Source organism: Haliotis cracherodii, unplaced genomic scaffold (genome assembly GCF_022045235.1).
Source record: "Haliotis cracherodii isolate W230 unplaced genomic scaffold, xgHalCrac1.p SCAF_1, whole genome shotgun sequence".
NCBI lineage: Eukaryota > Metazoa > Mollusca > Gastropoda > Lepetellida > Haliotidae > Haliotis > Haliotis cracherodii.
This window is the reverse complement of record NW_027266264.1, coordinates 36769936-36785625: the sequence shown is the minus strand read 5'-3', so window position 1 is coordinate 36785625 and position 15690 is coordinate 36769936. Positions and strand designations below refer to the sequence as shown.

General features: G+C 38.3%; 1 protein-coding gene across 9 annotated transcripts in view; it reads right to left on the bottom strand.

Moving 5' to 3' along the window:
- LOC139477182 (uncharacterized) overlaps positions 1–15690 on the bottom strand; it is a 164222-nt gene that overhangs the window by 110431 nt on the left and 38101 nt on the right. For 6 of the 9 annotated variants that reach the window (XM_071259743.1, XM_071259760.1, XM_071259749.1 and 3 more), the window contains 3 exons: positions 10608–10913; positions 7294–7406; positions 5897–5942 (listed from right to left, as the gene is read on the bottom strand). In XM_071259743.1, coding sequence (XP_071115844.1) covers positions 5897–5942; positions 7294–7406; positions 10608–10913 — 465 coding nt within the window. The remainder of the gene's footprint in view (positions 1–5896; positions 5943–7293; positions 7407–10607; positions 10914–15690) is intronic. The other 3 variants (XM_071259755.1, XM_071259768.1, XM_071259789.1) reach the window with 2 other exon arrangements.

Sequence of the window (15690 nt, the reverse complement as noted above, 5' to 3'; positions counted from 1 at the left end):
GAATAGCGACAATCCATCATTCTGTTCTACGGTCCTACGGTAACTTGATAAGAGTAACAGATTATTGTGAATTAACTGGGATATGTCAGATTATTGTTTTTTCAAAGTGTGATTGATAACAACTGTGTTGTGGCAAATTAAATACATTTTCAATACGAATACAACATTATCTAATTTCTACCACAGTTCAAAATCACATATCTGATACTGGGGGAAAAGACATATTATACACATTTCAGTGAATTACCATCATGACAAAAACATATTCATCAAACAAAAAGGAAACCAGTGCATTATAATTGTTTGGAAATGTTCACAGAACTACAAGTTGAACAGAAACGACACAATCACATTTTCCAAAAGGGCAAAAGGCTCTGGAGCTCACCTGGATAATACTGACAGAGAACATACTTAAAACCCCGGGCAAGTCAGGCAACCTAGTATTTTCAGAGATGGGCCAACGCTTTTTAGAATGGCTGCAATTGCATGATTAATGAAACAGCTCTCATGGATTACAAACATGGCAAGTGCATGGTTCCATACAACACTAGCCATTGTCATACGTCAGATGGCCACTATTATGGAAACTACCATACCCACTCTGTGGCCAACATCATATCCATTTACATTTATCATATCCCTTTACAGGGCCATATTTACGGAAACTACCATACCCACTCTGTGGCCAACATCATATCCATTTACATTCATCATATCCCTTTACAGGGCCATATTTACGGAAACTACCATACCCACTCTGTGGCCAATATCATATCCATTTATATTCATCATATCCCTTTACAGGGCCATATTTACGGAAACTACCATACCCACTCTATGGCCATTATCATATCCATTTACATTCATCATATCCCTTTACAGGGCCATATTTACGGAAACTACCATACCCACTCTGTGGCCAATATCATATCCATTTATATTCATCATATCCCTTTACAGGGCCATATTTACGGAAACTACCATACCCACTCTATGGCCAACATCATATCCATTTACATTCATCATATCCCTTTACAGGGCCATATTTACGGAAACTACCATACCCACTCTATGGCCAACATCATATCCATTTACATTCATCATATCCCTTTACAGGGCCATAATTACGGAAACTACCATCCCACTCTGTGGTCAACATCATATCCATTTACATTCATCATATCCCTTTACAGGGCCATATTTACGGAAACTACCATACCCACTCTGTGGCCAACATCATATCCATTTACATTCATCATATCCCTTTACAGGGCCATATTTACTGAAACTACCATACCCACTCTATGGCCAATATCATATCCATTTAGATTCATCATATCCCTTTTACAGGGCCATATTTACGGAAACTACCATCCCACTCTATGGCCATTATCATATCCATTTACATTCATCATATCCCTTTACAGGGCCATATTTACGGAAACTACTATACCCACTCTGTGGCCAATATCATTTCCATTTATATTCATCATATCCCTTTATAGGGCCATATTTACGAAAACCACCATACCCACTCTATGGCCAACATCATATCCATTTACATTCATCATATCCCTTTACAGGGCCATATTTACGGAAACTACCATACCCACTCTATGGCCAACATCATATCCATTTACATTCATCATATCCCTTTACAGGGCCATATTTACGGAAACTACCACACCCACTCTATGGCCAACATCATATCCATTTACATTTATCATATCCCTTTACAGGGCCATATTTACGGAAACTACCATACCCACTCTATGGCCAACATCATATCCATTTACATTCATCATATCCTTTTACAGGGCCATATTTACTGAAACTACCATACCCACTCTATGGCCAATATCATATCAATTGACATCCTCCCTATGGCAGATCCTCTACCAGAATCTTGGCCACAAACAAAACCACTACGATATACCATCAATGCAATCTCATTAAAATCAGATCTTAGTTCTTGCTACCGCTAAACAAAGATCTGAGGACATCCCATTAGGGATCACGTCAGAACGACCTTTCATCCGACCAATCAGAGCATCGCTTACCAGATTATGAAAGTGACAGTCGGAATGTGATGCAACCAAAAACTTTAACTCCAAACGATAGCTACGGGTTTAACGACTGAATCCATACAATCTAGACCATCTATTAGCCATTCCAGAATGTTCTTTTGTTCAGGTTTCAAATTTGTAATCGAGAATTTGTCAAAATATGTTTCGAAGCATAGTCGCCAATTTGAAATTAGTGCCATAAAGCACAAGAAAGCTGCTTTCTGATTGGTCATTCAATTGGTCGGTCAAAGTTCGCGCAAGGTCGGTCTGACGTGACCCGTAATGGGATGTCCTCAGATCTTTGTTTAGCGGTAGCGAGAACTGAGGTCTGATTTTAATGAGATTGACCATCAACGCTTTTTCCGCTTGTTTTAATAGTATCCACCATGTCTGTTAATTGCTGTTTTGTAGAAGGCAATAATAGTATACAAGCTATAAACAAATGACGGACGGACAAACAAACTGCACCATCACATAAGCTCAAGTAGGCCTTTGGTCATTGTGAGCTAAAAACTGACCAATTCAAAATAAAAAGTGACAATCAAGTTACAAAATATTCATCCAGACAATGCATGCTGATATCTGTCAACACATCTAAATAATCCATAATGCATGACAATTCCTACCAACTTGAAAACACACCAATTAGAGCCACACAGATTTGAATTTCAACGCACAGTTTTGATAAAACAATCACTTTACACCAATAACATAACATCAAACATTCAAAAGACTTTAGAAATATTGGGTGCAAAGCAAATGTCGTCAATATTAAGGATTTTTATTTGTTTGAAGCCTGCTACAAGTCGACAGACATGAAGTATTCGATCACACAGAAAAGGAAAAAGATGTCTTTTACTGACATCAATGTCCTCATTGAAGAAGCTCATGGATGAGTAAAGTGTTTTAGAGAACATGTTTTGTTGAGATTTCTGAAGATGACATGTCAAAGCTGAAAGACACACACTCTAACAGAGTATAGAAGTCTCAACTAGACAAGTAAAGAGTATATTGCATCAAGTGTCTACATCAGAACCACATGTCCTCAAATGCTGGCACTCAGACTTACAGCTAATGACAGAGGAATATGTTCATGGAGAACTGGTGACATTTATTCAACGTGTGAAACGGAATGTCAAATGTTGCATTATTAAATTTTTTCCTCTGCATCTTAAGTATGATGACTGAGCAAGAAGGACATTTTCACAAGTACAGGATCACCAACATACATTACATATCACAAAGCCTGAACCTTCAACAAATTTCAACCAAATGATAGAATTCAAAATTTACCAGGATCATACCAGCTTTTCATGACTTCAATTTATTTACTTTTGAATTTTAATGTTTATTCCTATATCATGTAAATATAAAACTGGTTTCGTTGTCCTGGTAGCATCTGTTAGTTTGAGGAAATATGGTATTAGTACTTGAAGAACAAAGCATGCATGTGTGAGACAGAAGTTCATCAAGAGAAAACAGCACTGCAATCTTGAAGTCACATATTTGCAGGAGAATTATTGAGCCACACACCATGTCTCAGTGGCCTAAACTGTCAACAGTATCACGGACAACATGTACAGGTATCTAGGGAATACCACACAGCAGGACAGGAACACCGGGAATGCAGGCGGAACAAAAACTGCTGTGGTCATACATACTCAAACAAAACATGTTTCCTTAACATGGAGTACTCTGTTGAATATTAATCATGAAGTGAAACAACATATGTGACTATACCAGTCCTAATACATTAGATTTAGCACGGTGTCACCAGACTGGACTAGACAGTTCTTGTGCTCAGTAACTAGACTCTACAGTATATTACAGGTTATATTTGTGAAAGGTGACAGTGTAAAGAAGCATGGAAGCGCAAAAGCATGCAATGCAACAGAGCAAGGAACATGATGCAGAGAAGATTGATAGAGAAGTGAGGCAACAGTGACACCCAGATTCTAACCATGTACCACCACCACCAGTTCAGTCCCTCACACTCACGGCCATCCCACATGTCACCAACTACAGGTGAAATGTGGCAGGCCATTATCTTACCTGTTACATACCCACACCAAATTTGGACTCTCAACATTAAATACCCAAAGCCAGTCAGTGGAAGGCAAACATATGTGAAAAAAATAAAGTGATGTAACCAGCATCTATTTCTAAATAAAAGAAATATTTGCAAAAAAATAATCGAGATACCAAAGTGGCGCAAATTGAATTTGCATGCACCCTACCGCTACACTGATAAAAATATTGTCTTCTTGATTGAACTTCACTGAAGCAGGTCAAAGTTATCTCCCTTTGTAGCTTCTTGTCACAGCAAACGTGTGTTATCTGCCATCTCTAGGGGATGTGTTTTATGTGTGATGCAAGTTGACATGAAGTCTGTGTCAAATCTGTGACCACCCTGTCTGATCAAGGACCTGGGGATCCTCAAGTAACCCTTTCTTCTACAGTCACAAATACAACTAACACTTGTTTTTCCACATGATCTATAAAACCCAAAACTGCAAGCCCACTCAATTTATAAAACATGTTTAAAATAATTGTAGTCTAATAAAATAGGCAGATGATGGATTCCATCACGTTTTGGAAGGGAACAAAGAGTAACAGTTTGGAAGAAAATTAATCCGAGTGAAAACAAAGATGAAGACACAGCCCACACCACTAGCACTTCTCTATCATTCAGTCCCCCAGGATACCCAACATGTAACCCACGTGTCCACCAAGCCATACTGGATCAACTTCAGTCATAACTGACATGCAAATGGAGTTCTGTTTACATTGGCCAGGAGTCCATCTGAATGTATCCTCACCTGTACCTCAACACTCATGGCTGAATAGTTTTGTAACATGTGAGAATGCTGTGTTAAGTCCCATAAAGAAAGCCTACCATGACACGAGAGCTACCTGCTCTGCTAGTGCTCTGCTTCCAGAACATGACCATATTGCGACAACAGGGAAATTTGAAGTAACTTCCATGTACCTTGAGAATACATTATTCCTACAATGATTAAGGCGGCATCTCCCATTCTGGGTTAAAGGGTTTACTTGCACAAACACATTTTAGCACAGGTTTATGTATAGCTTCTATGTCTTAAACATAGACCTACAATAGATGAAGCACTAACATGGCTTTGGGCAAGCTGACCTTGTTCCACATTAAACATACTGGTTACATTTTCAGAAACTTTACCTTTTTTCTCCTTCACAGTATTAAATAAATCATCTCAAGGCCACATGGTCTGATGAATTCCTTGTCATGTTCCCACAGTTGCAGCACTAACAGTGTTGTCTAGCTCTCTACAGTGGAGTCTAACACAGACTGCATGTACCCACAGGGGTGGGACAGGGAGGGAGGGAGGGAGGGAGGGTGGAGTACAGACACCAGGGTAGTGTAGGGGTATGTGTTGTGTGATTCACCAGCTGCAGGTGCACTCTCAAGTCTAACAGCCACCAGTCTATATGGTAGGCATGTCAAGTGGGCTATTCTCTAACTGAATGATGAAATCATCTGACAATAGACAATAGATCAAATCAGTAAATATTCAATGACAAATTGCCAATAGTTCAAAAATGGAAGTTCTATTGTTAACATGGTTAAAGGTTTATCTCGAAATAATGAAGAACCTAGCTTATGCCATATCATTGCCTATATGATGACAGCGTCTGGATTAATCTAGTGCTTCAAGATTGGACGTTCCTGTGTGGTGGCTTACGTGACTGGTCGCTGGTCGCCATCTTGTTGGCCTCACCTCGGGAGGAAGTAGGATGGATGCGGATGACAAACAACACCTAGACTATGAGGTAATAAATTGATTGCTTACATGACTCCTGCTCACCTTCTTTGGCGCGCGAACGGCGCTTCTCGGCCTGAAACAACAAATCAAAGAATTAGTCAGCTATCATCTGATCGAATGTTCACTGTACAACCTGGCTGTTGATAGGGATAATTTGAGTACTTGATAAACCTGGCATCTCTGGTTTCATATTTTGGTGACTGTTTTTAAATATTTGTACACAAGCTTGATAAGTTTTCTCTTCAAGGAAAAAAGATAATGAACCAATTTCAACAAAATGGGTTGCCTCCCTTGGAATATGTCCTATAAACTCCATTATCAAATTGTTAAGCAAATAAATTGCCTGGCTTTATATATGAAGAACAGCTACAAACAGCATAACATCCAAACTCTTAACTAAACTGCATAAATACAAAATACATAATCTGAAGATCCAGACGTTAGAATTCTACTAATTATCTCCCTTGGATCATACGGCAAAGTGTTGTCCACGATGTCTCCGAAAATAGATCTTGCATTGAAAACTCTGCCTATCTGTCACCGCAAAAAGAATATTCTGATAGTTGCAAACCTGACATCACAGCATTCAACAACCTGACAACGTTCAGCTTCTGATTATAACAGTAGGTAGCTTCAGTCTCCATTCTAGACTGTGAGCATGATGCTGTGTTTAAAATACCTGCCTGCCCGACAGTCAGAGAAGGTCTATTTGCAGACGGGCGGTCAGTTTTGAAAAGTTGCACGCCCAATGTTCGAGAGTTAAAGATACTAAGTTGACAATCAACCAGTTTATTGTTATTTTCTGAGAACTAATATTAAACAGTGCTTTTCTTATGGTTAATTTTTTGTTACCTTTAATCTTTAGTTCAGAAAGTCCTGGACTGGCAACATTTTATCTAGTTTGTTTTTTTTGTAATGTTGCCAGTCTGGTTGTCTGACTGAAATTTGGGGGAATTTTATACACTGTCTGTCAACACCCAAATCTTGAACAGACATGTTTATAATGTGAGACTAATACAATAAATAATGTTTGCATTTATGGAGGTATAAAAGAAAACACCAGTGTGCATACTTGCTAGGCAGATTTACATAGTGTCAAAAAACATACTTTAGTAAATTCTTATAAATAAGTATGTCATCCATAATAACTTCACAGACTGCTTATTTAATCATTAACACAAAAGACTGGAGCCAACAATAGGAAGTTAGTGAAATCATTCAGCCCTAATTATCAGCCAATCAGGAATTAGTATACTGCTGGGACTCATTCTTGGCGGAATAATGGAACACAAACACAATAATTGCTTGGTTAGCCAGTCAAATGTCATAGAATCACTTGCAATTCATGTATATATCAATACATATGACTATATTTCAATCCCCAACCTTTTCTCCATACATAGGGAGCAAGGCTGGCGGTATACCTGAGCACTTCTATTGACAGGTGGTTCACTGAGTTCAGGAATCTCCACATACTGGTCCCGTCGCTGATACTGTTTCTGCAGCAAGCGGTCCGTCTCCTCATCTGTGTCCGAGTCTGCAACATACTCTCACGCATCAGCAAACAGAATCTCATAATCTTCAGAGTGGTGAACCCCTTCCTGTCAGTGAAAGACTCATGGTTTTGCCTAATATCCCAAATAACAAAATCTGGCAAAAATTTAGATACTAATTATTTAAGTCAGATTTATGCTTCAAAATCAACAATTGTGGTTCAAACACGTTTCTTTAGAGCCATTGTAAAGGACAATTAATGAACAACATTAATACATGATAAACTTGAATTATTTGAAATTATAGGTGGCTTTCAAGTTTAGAGAACAATAACTTTCAGAAGCATCAATTCACATATTATCAAACTTGGTAGACAAAGCAAGCTTGTCAAAGATTTCTTCATTGCAATATTTCCTATTAGTTGTAGGGTCCATAAATATTTGTTTAAGATTTTTTCAGTCAGATATAAAATGTTGAGCGTTCTTATAAATACAGACTGTACAGTACATCATTTTAAGTATGCAGAAACAACAATGGATCAGAAGTTTGTTTATTCAAGTCTGCAGGTAAGGTATTCAGATGTCAACAAGACATCAAATTGCAAGGGACAATCAACTCATTAAACCTTCTTTAGACTTGTTTCAGCTTCAAATTAATGTCAACTGTATCTGTGAATGTGTGAGTGAAGGTTGTTTTAAGCCACAGGCAGCAATCTGGACCAGGCAGCCCAGCAGCTGACAGCAAGGACAATGATCCATCACAGTATGACACACAACCAGCCAAGTCTCACAGCATCAGATCCCAAGCCTCATTTGTCTGCTGTTATGACAAGCGACTTAGCATTGGGTATGTGGCACCTTCGCTGGCATCCCCACGGGGACTACTGTATCAGTCCATGCAAAAAACTTAAAAGTCTTCTCACTCGAACTTGGCTAAAAGCATCATTTTCTGTAGATTGTAATCTCATTTCTAAATTATTACGGGCTTAGCTTACTAGACTGAACAGATGTAAACTAGGCTCAGGCTTGCTGTATCAAATTATTATTAACAATGAGATGAATACATACCTTATTTTGCACTTGAAATAATGTAGACATCGATATTTTAAGAAAGGGAGTTTTTTTAACATATTTAATATCACATTGTACTGAGCTTAAATATATGATACTTCCGGTACCTTCTTTTCATCGGTTATCATTCCATTTATAAGCCCTGTATATTTGACTATATATATTTACCTGTTGTTGTTGAGTATGGCACAGCATATCTGTTAAGTAACTGCCTCGAACAAACCCTAATGACATTCTCAGTATCCCTTTTGCATGACTTGTAAATGTTCAGTTTTGTTTAACTATCACTACCTCATAACATATCGAATACACATTCATATATATTACCCAGTATCTACCCCGCACCAGAATATGTTCACTATTTGTCCATGATGTGTTTAGTATGTACTGAGAATCACCTCAACCTCTGCCCAGACCATCACTGGTCTGCAGCCCTCACTGCAACCCCCCTAAACTTGCCAGCTACTGCAACAACCCCTTCCCACCTTCAAGTCAGTTCCTATATGATGCATATGCCTGAACTGTGCCAGTCCTTAACAGTCAGTTCTTCTTCAGTCATTTCCTATCCTAAGTCACTCAGCAGTTCCTACACCTCACGTCAACACAACTACAGCCCTATCACGCTGGACACTCTCAATCCCAGATGTCACTCATTGCGTTAGTACATACACCTCAGGTCCTCCAGTCCTAATCAAATCCCTTCAACTCAGCTGTATTCCAGTCTCAAAGCCTATCCAATTACTAAACCTCAGGATTGTCCTTGCTAGATGCAGCACCTCTTCCTTGTCATTCCTTACCATTCTGTCTCCTCTTATCCGTTAACCTCAGCGTCATGACAGTACATACACCCAACCCCTCTCATGCCCCTACACTGCAACTCTTTGTCAGTCCCTCCAACATTGTCCAAACAGTCCATACATCCCAACCCCTCTCATGCCCCTACACTTAACCTCCTTGTCAGTCCCTCAAACTGTGTCCAAACAGTCCATACATCCAAACCCCCTTTAAGCCCCTAAACTTCAGCTCCTTGTCAGTCCCTCAAACTGTTTCCAGCCAGTCCATACATCCCAACCCCTTTTTAGCCCCTACACTTCAGCTCCTTGTCAGTCCTTCATACTGTGTCCAGCCAGTCCATACATCCAAACCCCTTTTTAGCCCCTACACTTCAGCTCCTTGTCAGTCCCTCAAACTGTGTCCAAACAGTCCATACATCCCAACCCCTTTTAAGCCCCTACACTTCAGCTCCTTGTCAGTCCTTCATACTGTGTCCAGCCAGTCCATACATCCCAACCCCTTTTTAGCCCCTACACTTCAGCTCCTTGTCAGTCCCTCAAATTGTGTCCAGCCAGTCCATACATCCCAACCCCTTTTTAGCCCCTACACTTCAGCTCCTTGTCAGTCCTTCATACTGTGTCCAGCCAGTCCATACATCCCAACCCCTTTTTAGCCCCTACACTTCAGCTCCTTGTCAGTCCCTCCAACTGTGTCCAGCCAGTCCATACATCCCAACCCCTTTTAAGCCCCTACACTTTAGCTCCTTATCAGTCCCTCAAACTGTGTCCAAACAGTCCATACATCCCAACCCCTTTTAAGCCCCTACACTTCAGCTCCTTGTCAGTCCCTCAAACTGTTTCCAGCCAGTCCATACATCCCAACCCCTTTTAAGCCCCTACACTTCAGCTCCTTGTCAGTCCCTCAAACTGTTTCCAGCCAGTCCATACATCCCAACCCCTTTTAAGCCCCTACACTTCAGCTCCTTGTCAGTCCCTCAAACTGTTTCCAGCCAGTCCATACATCCCAACCCCTTTTAAGCCCCTACACTTCAGCTCCTTGTCAGTCCCTCAAACTGTGTCCAAACAGTCCATACATCCCAACCCCTTTTAAGCCCCTACACTTCAGCTCCTTGTCAGTCCCTCAAACTGTTTCCAGCCAGTCCATACATCCCAACCCCTTTTAAGCCCCTACACTTCAGCTCCTTGTCAGTCCCTCAAACTGTGTCCAACCAGTCCATACATCCCAACCCCTTTTAAGCCCTACACTTCTGTCAAGCACATCACACATTAAATCCCTATACTTCAGTCCCTTACACCTCAGCATGTCTCTAGTCCCTTTTTCCTGAGCCCCTTCTCGATGTGCATTGTGCATTATTTGAGTACACAAGGTGCCACTTATACCTCCATGGGGATCTCTCACGTAGGCGTTTTTGGATGCAGGCTCGGTATCACTCCCCACCTCGTCCGGAGATGAATACTGAGTTTCCGAATTATGCCTTTTTTCTGATTGGTGGAAAGAGCTGGAGTTGCAGCTCATATCTGGGCCATGATTAGTATGGTTCCCGCCATTGGTCCGAATGTTGCGGGTCATGGGGCTGCCGTGCTCTAAAGAATCGTCTTTTTGGAGCAGAGCATATTTTTTGCCTTTGTTTCGGCGAGTGTAGCGAATGCCCTCTATTTCTTCATATTCATCATCAGACTCATAACCTACAAAGAACCATGCAAAAGACATTCAGCATGCACTGTTGGACAGGCCACAAGACAACAGGTTCTTGCTTGAATGCAACGCTAGTCAAACTGGGGCATCTACAGACGTCACAACTATACTACTCAACAGTAAAGTGTCATACATTCATAATTTAGACATGGACGCTATTGCCATAAAGACTTTACATCCGAAGGTGAGGATAAACATTAACGCAATGCTCTGTTACAACAGAATTTGTTTCTTAGATGCAAACATAACTGATAATTTTCTGTCATTCTCAACATCCAAAAAGTGAAATACCTGGGGTACTGCAGCTCACCATACAGGATTACTCAGCTATCAGGTTCATTTATATATTGTAAAAACCTTGTTGTCCTTAAAAATACAAACATTTGGACATACTTCAAGATTCTGTTCTACAGCATCTGGACAAAACGTGACACCTGATATCACCCAAATTGGGGCCAAGAATTCCATTTTTGGCTTTATGTCTAGCATTATACTGTGATAATGGTCAAAGACACATACAACAGCCAGCTGAGTCAACAAGCCAGAACATGTTTAATCCTTATATTATTATGATCTAAGCTTACTTGACCAAAGGTTCTCAAGGTAAAATAATAACAACCAAATGTGACTACTTTTTTCATAATTGGTTGACCAATGGGGCTAGTCATAAAATATATTTTTTCCTGTTTATGTTTGATATCCATTTTCAAATAGTTTAGTAAATATGGGTTACCACAACACAGACATAATCCCATTATCACTGATGTAACCTGCTTGGTTGATGCCTTTAACAGTTTGGAACCAATCTTACTGAAAATATCATTCGAATATATTAATCATTAAGATAGACTTTCATATATTACATTTTCTTTTTGAATAACACTGGCACTCATTCGAATAACACCTGAAAAAAACAGGAATTCAATCTTTTCCACTAGGAGAAAAAAAGACACTTGAGATAATGTTTTGTAATTTACCGATATTACAAACAGAAATAATTTGATTTTTCCATATGTCACAGACATAGATTTCAACAATTAATTTCAGTTGTTGTCCTAGTTTAGGTCCATTAGTATCAAGCTGACCTCATGCACTTACTTCACTGAAGATGGCTGTACAATACTGGAAACCATATTTAAGTACTTTTGGAAGAAATAAGTAACTTTTCAGAAAATGGAATATTATGTTCTCCATTATTTTAAAAGAGAAGTTTGACATGAAGGTTGTATGTTGATAAAAAAAAAAATAATAATTGCAGAGGTCATCTTTTTTTTTTCTGAAAGAAACCCGTACTTTCTGGTACAAACCAAAAAGATACAACTGGCATACCTTTAATAGAGACAAGTGACGATACCCAAGACAAGCTCACACTGACTATGTCAAGATGAGCCAATAATATTTATCACCAAGAGTTTAAAGCTTGATATTCTCTGAACTCTTTACCTCATAACTTTCATATCATTACTTTCGTTATCATCATTCCTTTTCAATTTTATAAACCTAGTTTGCCAATTCAGCAACAACTTTCAGTTTTATCTGATATCAAATAATCTTACTATAAATGCCCAAAACAAAGTCTGAATAAATTAAGCAATTGTTCAATTGTGTTCTCACAGATTTATTTTGCAGCATTGTTTAATGAAATTCCGCATTGATTGATCTTTTCAATCAGGAGACCAAAGGACTCAACTAATGATAAATTTCACAAAGATCAAAAGATTCTTGAAAATAATTGATACAAGTTGCCTCTAATCCATGTCCGTCACAGAGCATTGCAAGTCTTTGGAGACAATTTCAAAAGAAGTTATGCTATTTCAGTTGTAGCGCTGGGCAACAAACACTGACCTTTAAAATGACACTGACTCGGAATCGATAGTGTATTTATGACAGCATCTAAGCGACTTGTCTGTAGATGCCTTGCTCCCAATGGTAGACTTATGGTAGATCAACTAATTGTATACTGATGCAATGCACTTTAGCATTTACAACACTTGTCATCACATTTCTAGCTAGTAACAGCTCAAAGTTTCAGAGATATAAATTGTTCCAGAAATACGGTGAGAAAATCAACCTGGCTTCCATGTATATAATATATATATCCTCTGATCATGTTTCAGAGAGAGGTATTTATCAATTTAATTGAAAGTAGAACCCAGATCTAAGTTTCTCTGTTTGTTGCTTAAAGCCACACTCAGCAATTTATCATGACGGATAAAAGTTTCACAAATGCCATACAGTATTAATGGTAACTGATGCCATCTCTTCTACTGAAAATTCAACATTGGATATCAAATCAACACATCCAAATACATATAATTCTATAATCTCTGAAACTTTGACAGGCGAATCTTGCAGAACAAATCTAATCATAAAATTCTGTAGTTCAAAGTAAGTAAATCAAAGTCATGCCCGACAGTCAGCAAACTGAAATAGTAAAGAAATGAAATGCAAACACAAGTGATGAGAAGAGAAATAAGGATATGAACATAACAAGAAGCATCATTAGAATCAAGGTTATAAGGTTCAGGGGATTAAATACAGAACAGGTACTTTTTTTAAAAATAAATATGAACTGACATCTAATTAAAACAGAAATAATTTGGATAACCAACTTAAGGACGAATGTCAAGAATTAAAAAAAGAGGCTGCCACAAAAAACCGAGATGATAAAATGGAAGGATGTAAACAAAATCATGACAGGTGCAAACTAGAGATGGAATGTAAGGGGAACTGTGAATGACTGAATTTAACAAAGGTTCGCCGCTGACTGCACATCAATGAATTCCTAAATTCTAACACAACATGATAAAACTATTAAAAAAATTTACATGCTATCCTTCCCTTAACAAAATTACTGTACAAAACACATGTTTTATTGCTTAACTCTGTGTTGTCAAGAATCAAATTTGCACAAAGCAAACACTGAAATCAATTAAATAGTTGTGACACCTACCTTCCATAGAATTAGCAACACAAATTAAACTTTACTACAATATTAACAATTATCATCAGCATGATCAGCAGTTATTACGATATGTTTTTTCTAAAATATTTATCATTATAATATAAATTCTCTTAAAAGTTGTTATGCAAGAATGGAGAAATGCATGTTTGAACAAAACAATGCCTGATGCATGTACAACACTAAACAACATACAACAGTCAACTTAAGCCAGAGCGTCTCCTGGATGCAATTACACACAGAAAAACATGATAGACTGAAGGGAAAAGGAAGGGAGAAAGAAAGTAGCAAGAACATTTGATGACATATCGTCAATTACTGATGTAATGGTTTAAGAAATACAGAATTGTAACTATGGATGGTATTCCAGGGTTCTTAATTCAAAGAATTTCAATCTCATTTTGCACATGCAATTTTATTTTTTAATATACTATGATTAAATTTGGATTATTTTTTTTTTTCAGATTTCATCTGAATCCATTCGACAGCCATGCATCAATATCAATGCATGCACATTCAGGATGCATTCATGGCAGTTGGTTGTCTAGTTTCATCTCACGATCATGTCATTCTTATTATTGCTGACAGAAATAGTCACTTTGAAAATAAGTTCTATTAACTATTCATCCATTCTGATTTTCATTTCAGAAATTCAGAAAATGTTAATAGAATCAGTTAAAAATATCTTTCCCCAAAAATCTGCTAATTACGAGACTCATTAATCACTGCTTTATATTTGACCCGATCTTGTAAAGAAGTGGTGTTCCATCACTGTAATGGCCATGAATTGAATATCCTTGAAGAACAAGCCACAGACACAAGATGAAAATAGCAACTCTTCTGTGACACAAAAGCTAGACCAACAATCTGATGATGATTAAACTTCAAAGAAATTAGTTCTCCAAACATAGAAAATGCCATTTTTACAAGGCGTGGGTAATATTATCTTTTACGTGATGAAAAAGTTCATCGATATTTGTAAGTGTCTCTGCAACCATTTTCCAATACTTTTTCATTATGCTTCCACCTGGAATCCTTTCTGTCGCATCTTCATTCTTTTGACACAATATTGCCTCTTTTCAGCCTCAGCCATAGACATATTGCTGACATGCAGTTTCCCCCAATAATCTCTGATTACAACACCTACACAATGCTATTTTAGGTTACCTTTTAAGCAAATCACAGTTGTCATAGTAACGATTTCGCATAAACATGTTTATTCATAAGAACATATCCTCATCATTTTTATGACACAAAATGCATCTGCTACCGATGTCATGGAGATATTTTGATCCACATAGTTAACATGTTTAACATTCTCTAAACTGTAACTAATACACTTTATCAGAGAGAAATAAAAGACAGATGAAAAAGGTTCAAAATAGCTGAAATCAAAAGGCAAGGATTTGCATAAAGTTCCATGTAAGATGAAAGAACAAGAGGCTACGGTGGTAATGTGAAGCAAGTTTAGAGAGGCTCATAGTGTCAAGAATCCATCTTAAATATTTGATACACCGATGTAGCCATGGGTTTTAGCTGTTACTAGTCAAAATAGTGAAAAAGGATATGTGTACTGAACTGAATGAAAACATCCACACTGCTCTTTAACCTTAATGTTCTAAGCCAAAGAAGCAGTGCAACTATCCCTACATTTCAGAAGTCATAACCTGTTAATCCAGAAATGTTTGATGATAAATATTATGTCCAGGTAAAGCAGGTTGGCCTGCCTGCTTGTGTCGCAGGAGGCATGACTAGCAGAGAACACATGGCTATACCGTGAGCTAGACATGGGTTATACTTCTCCA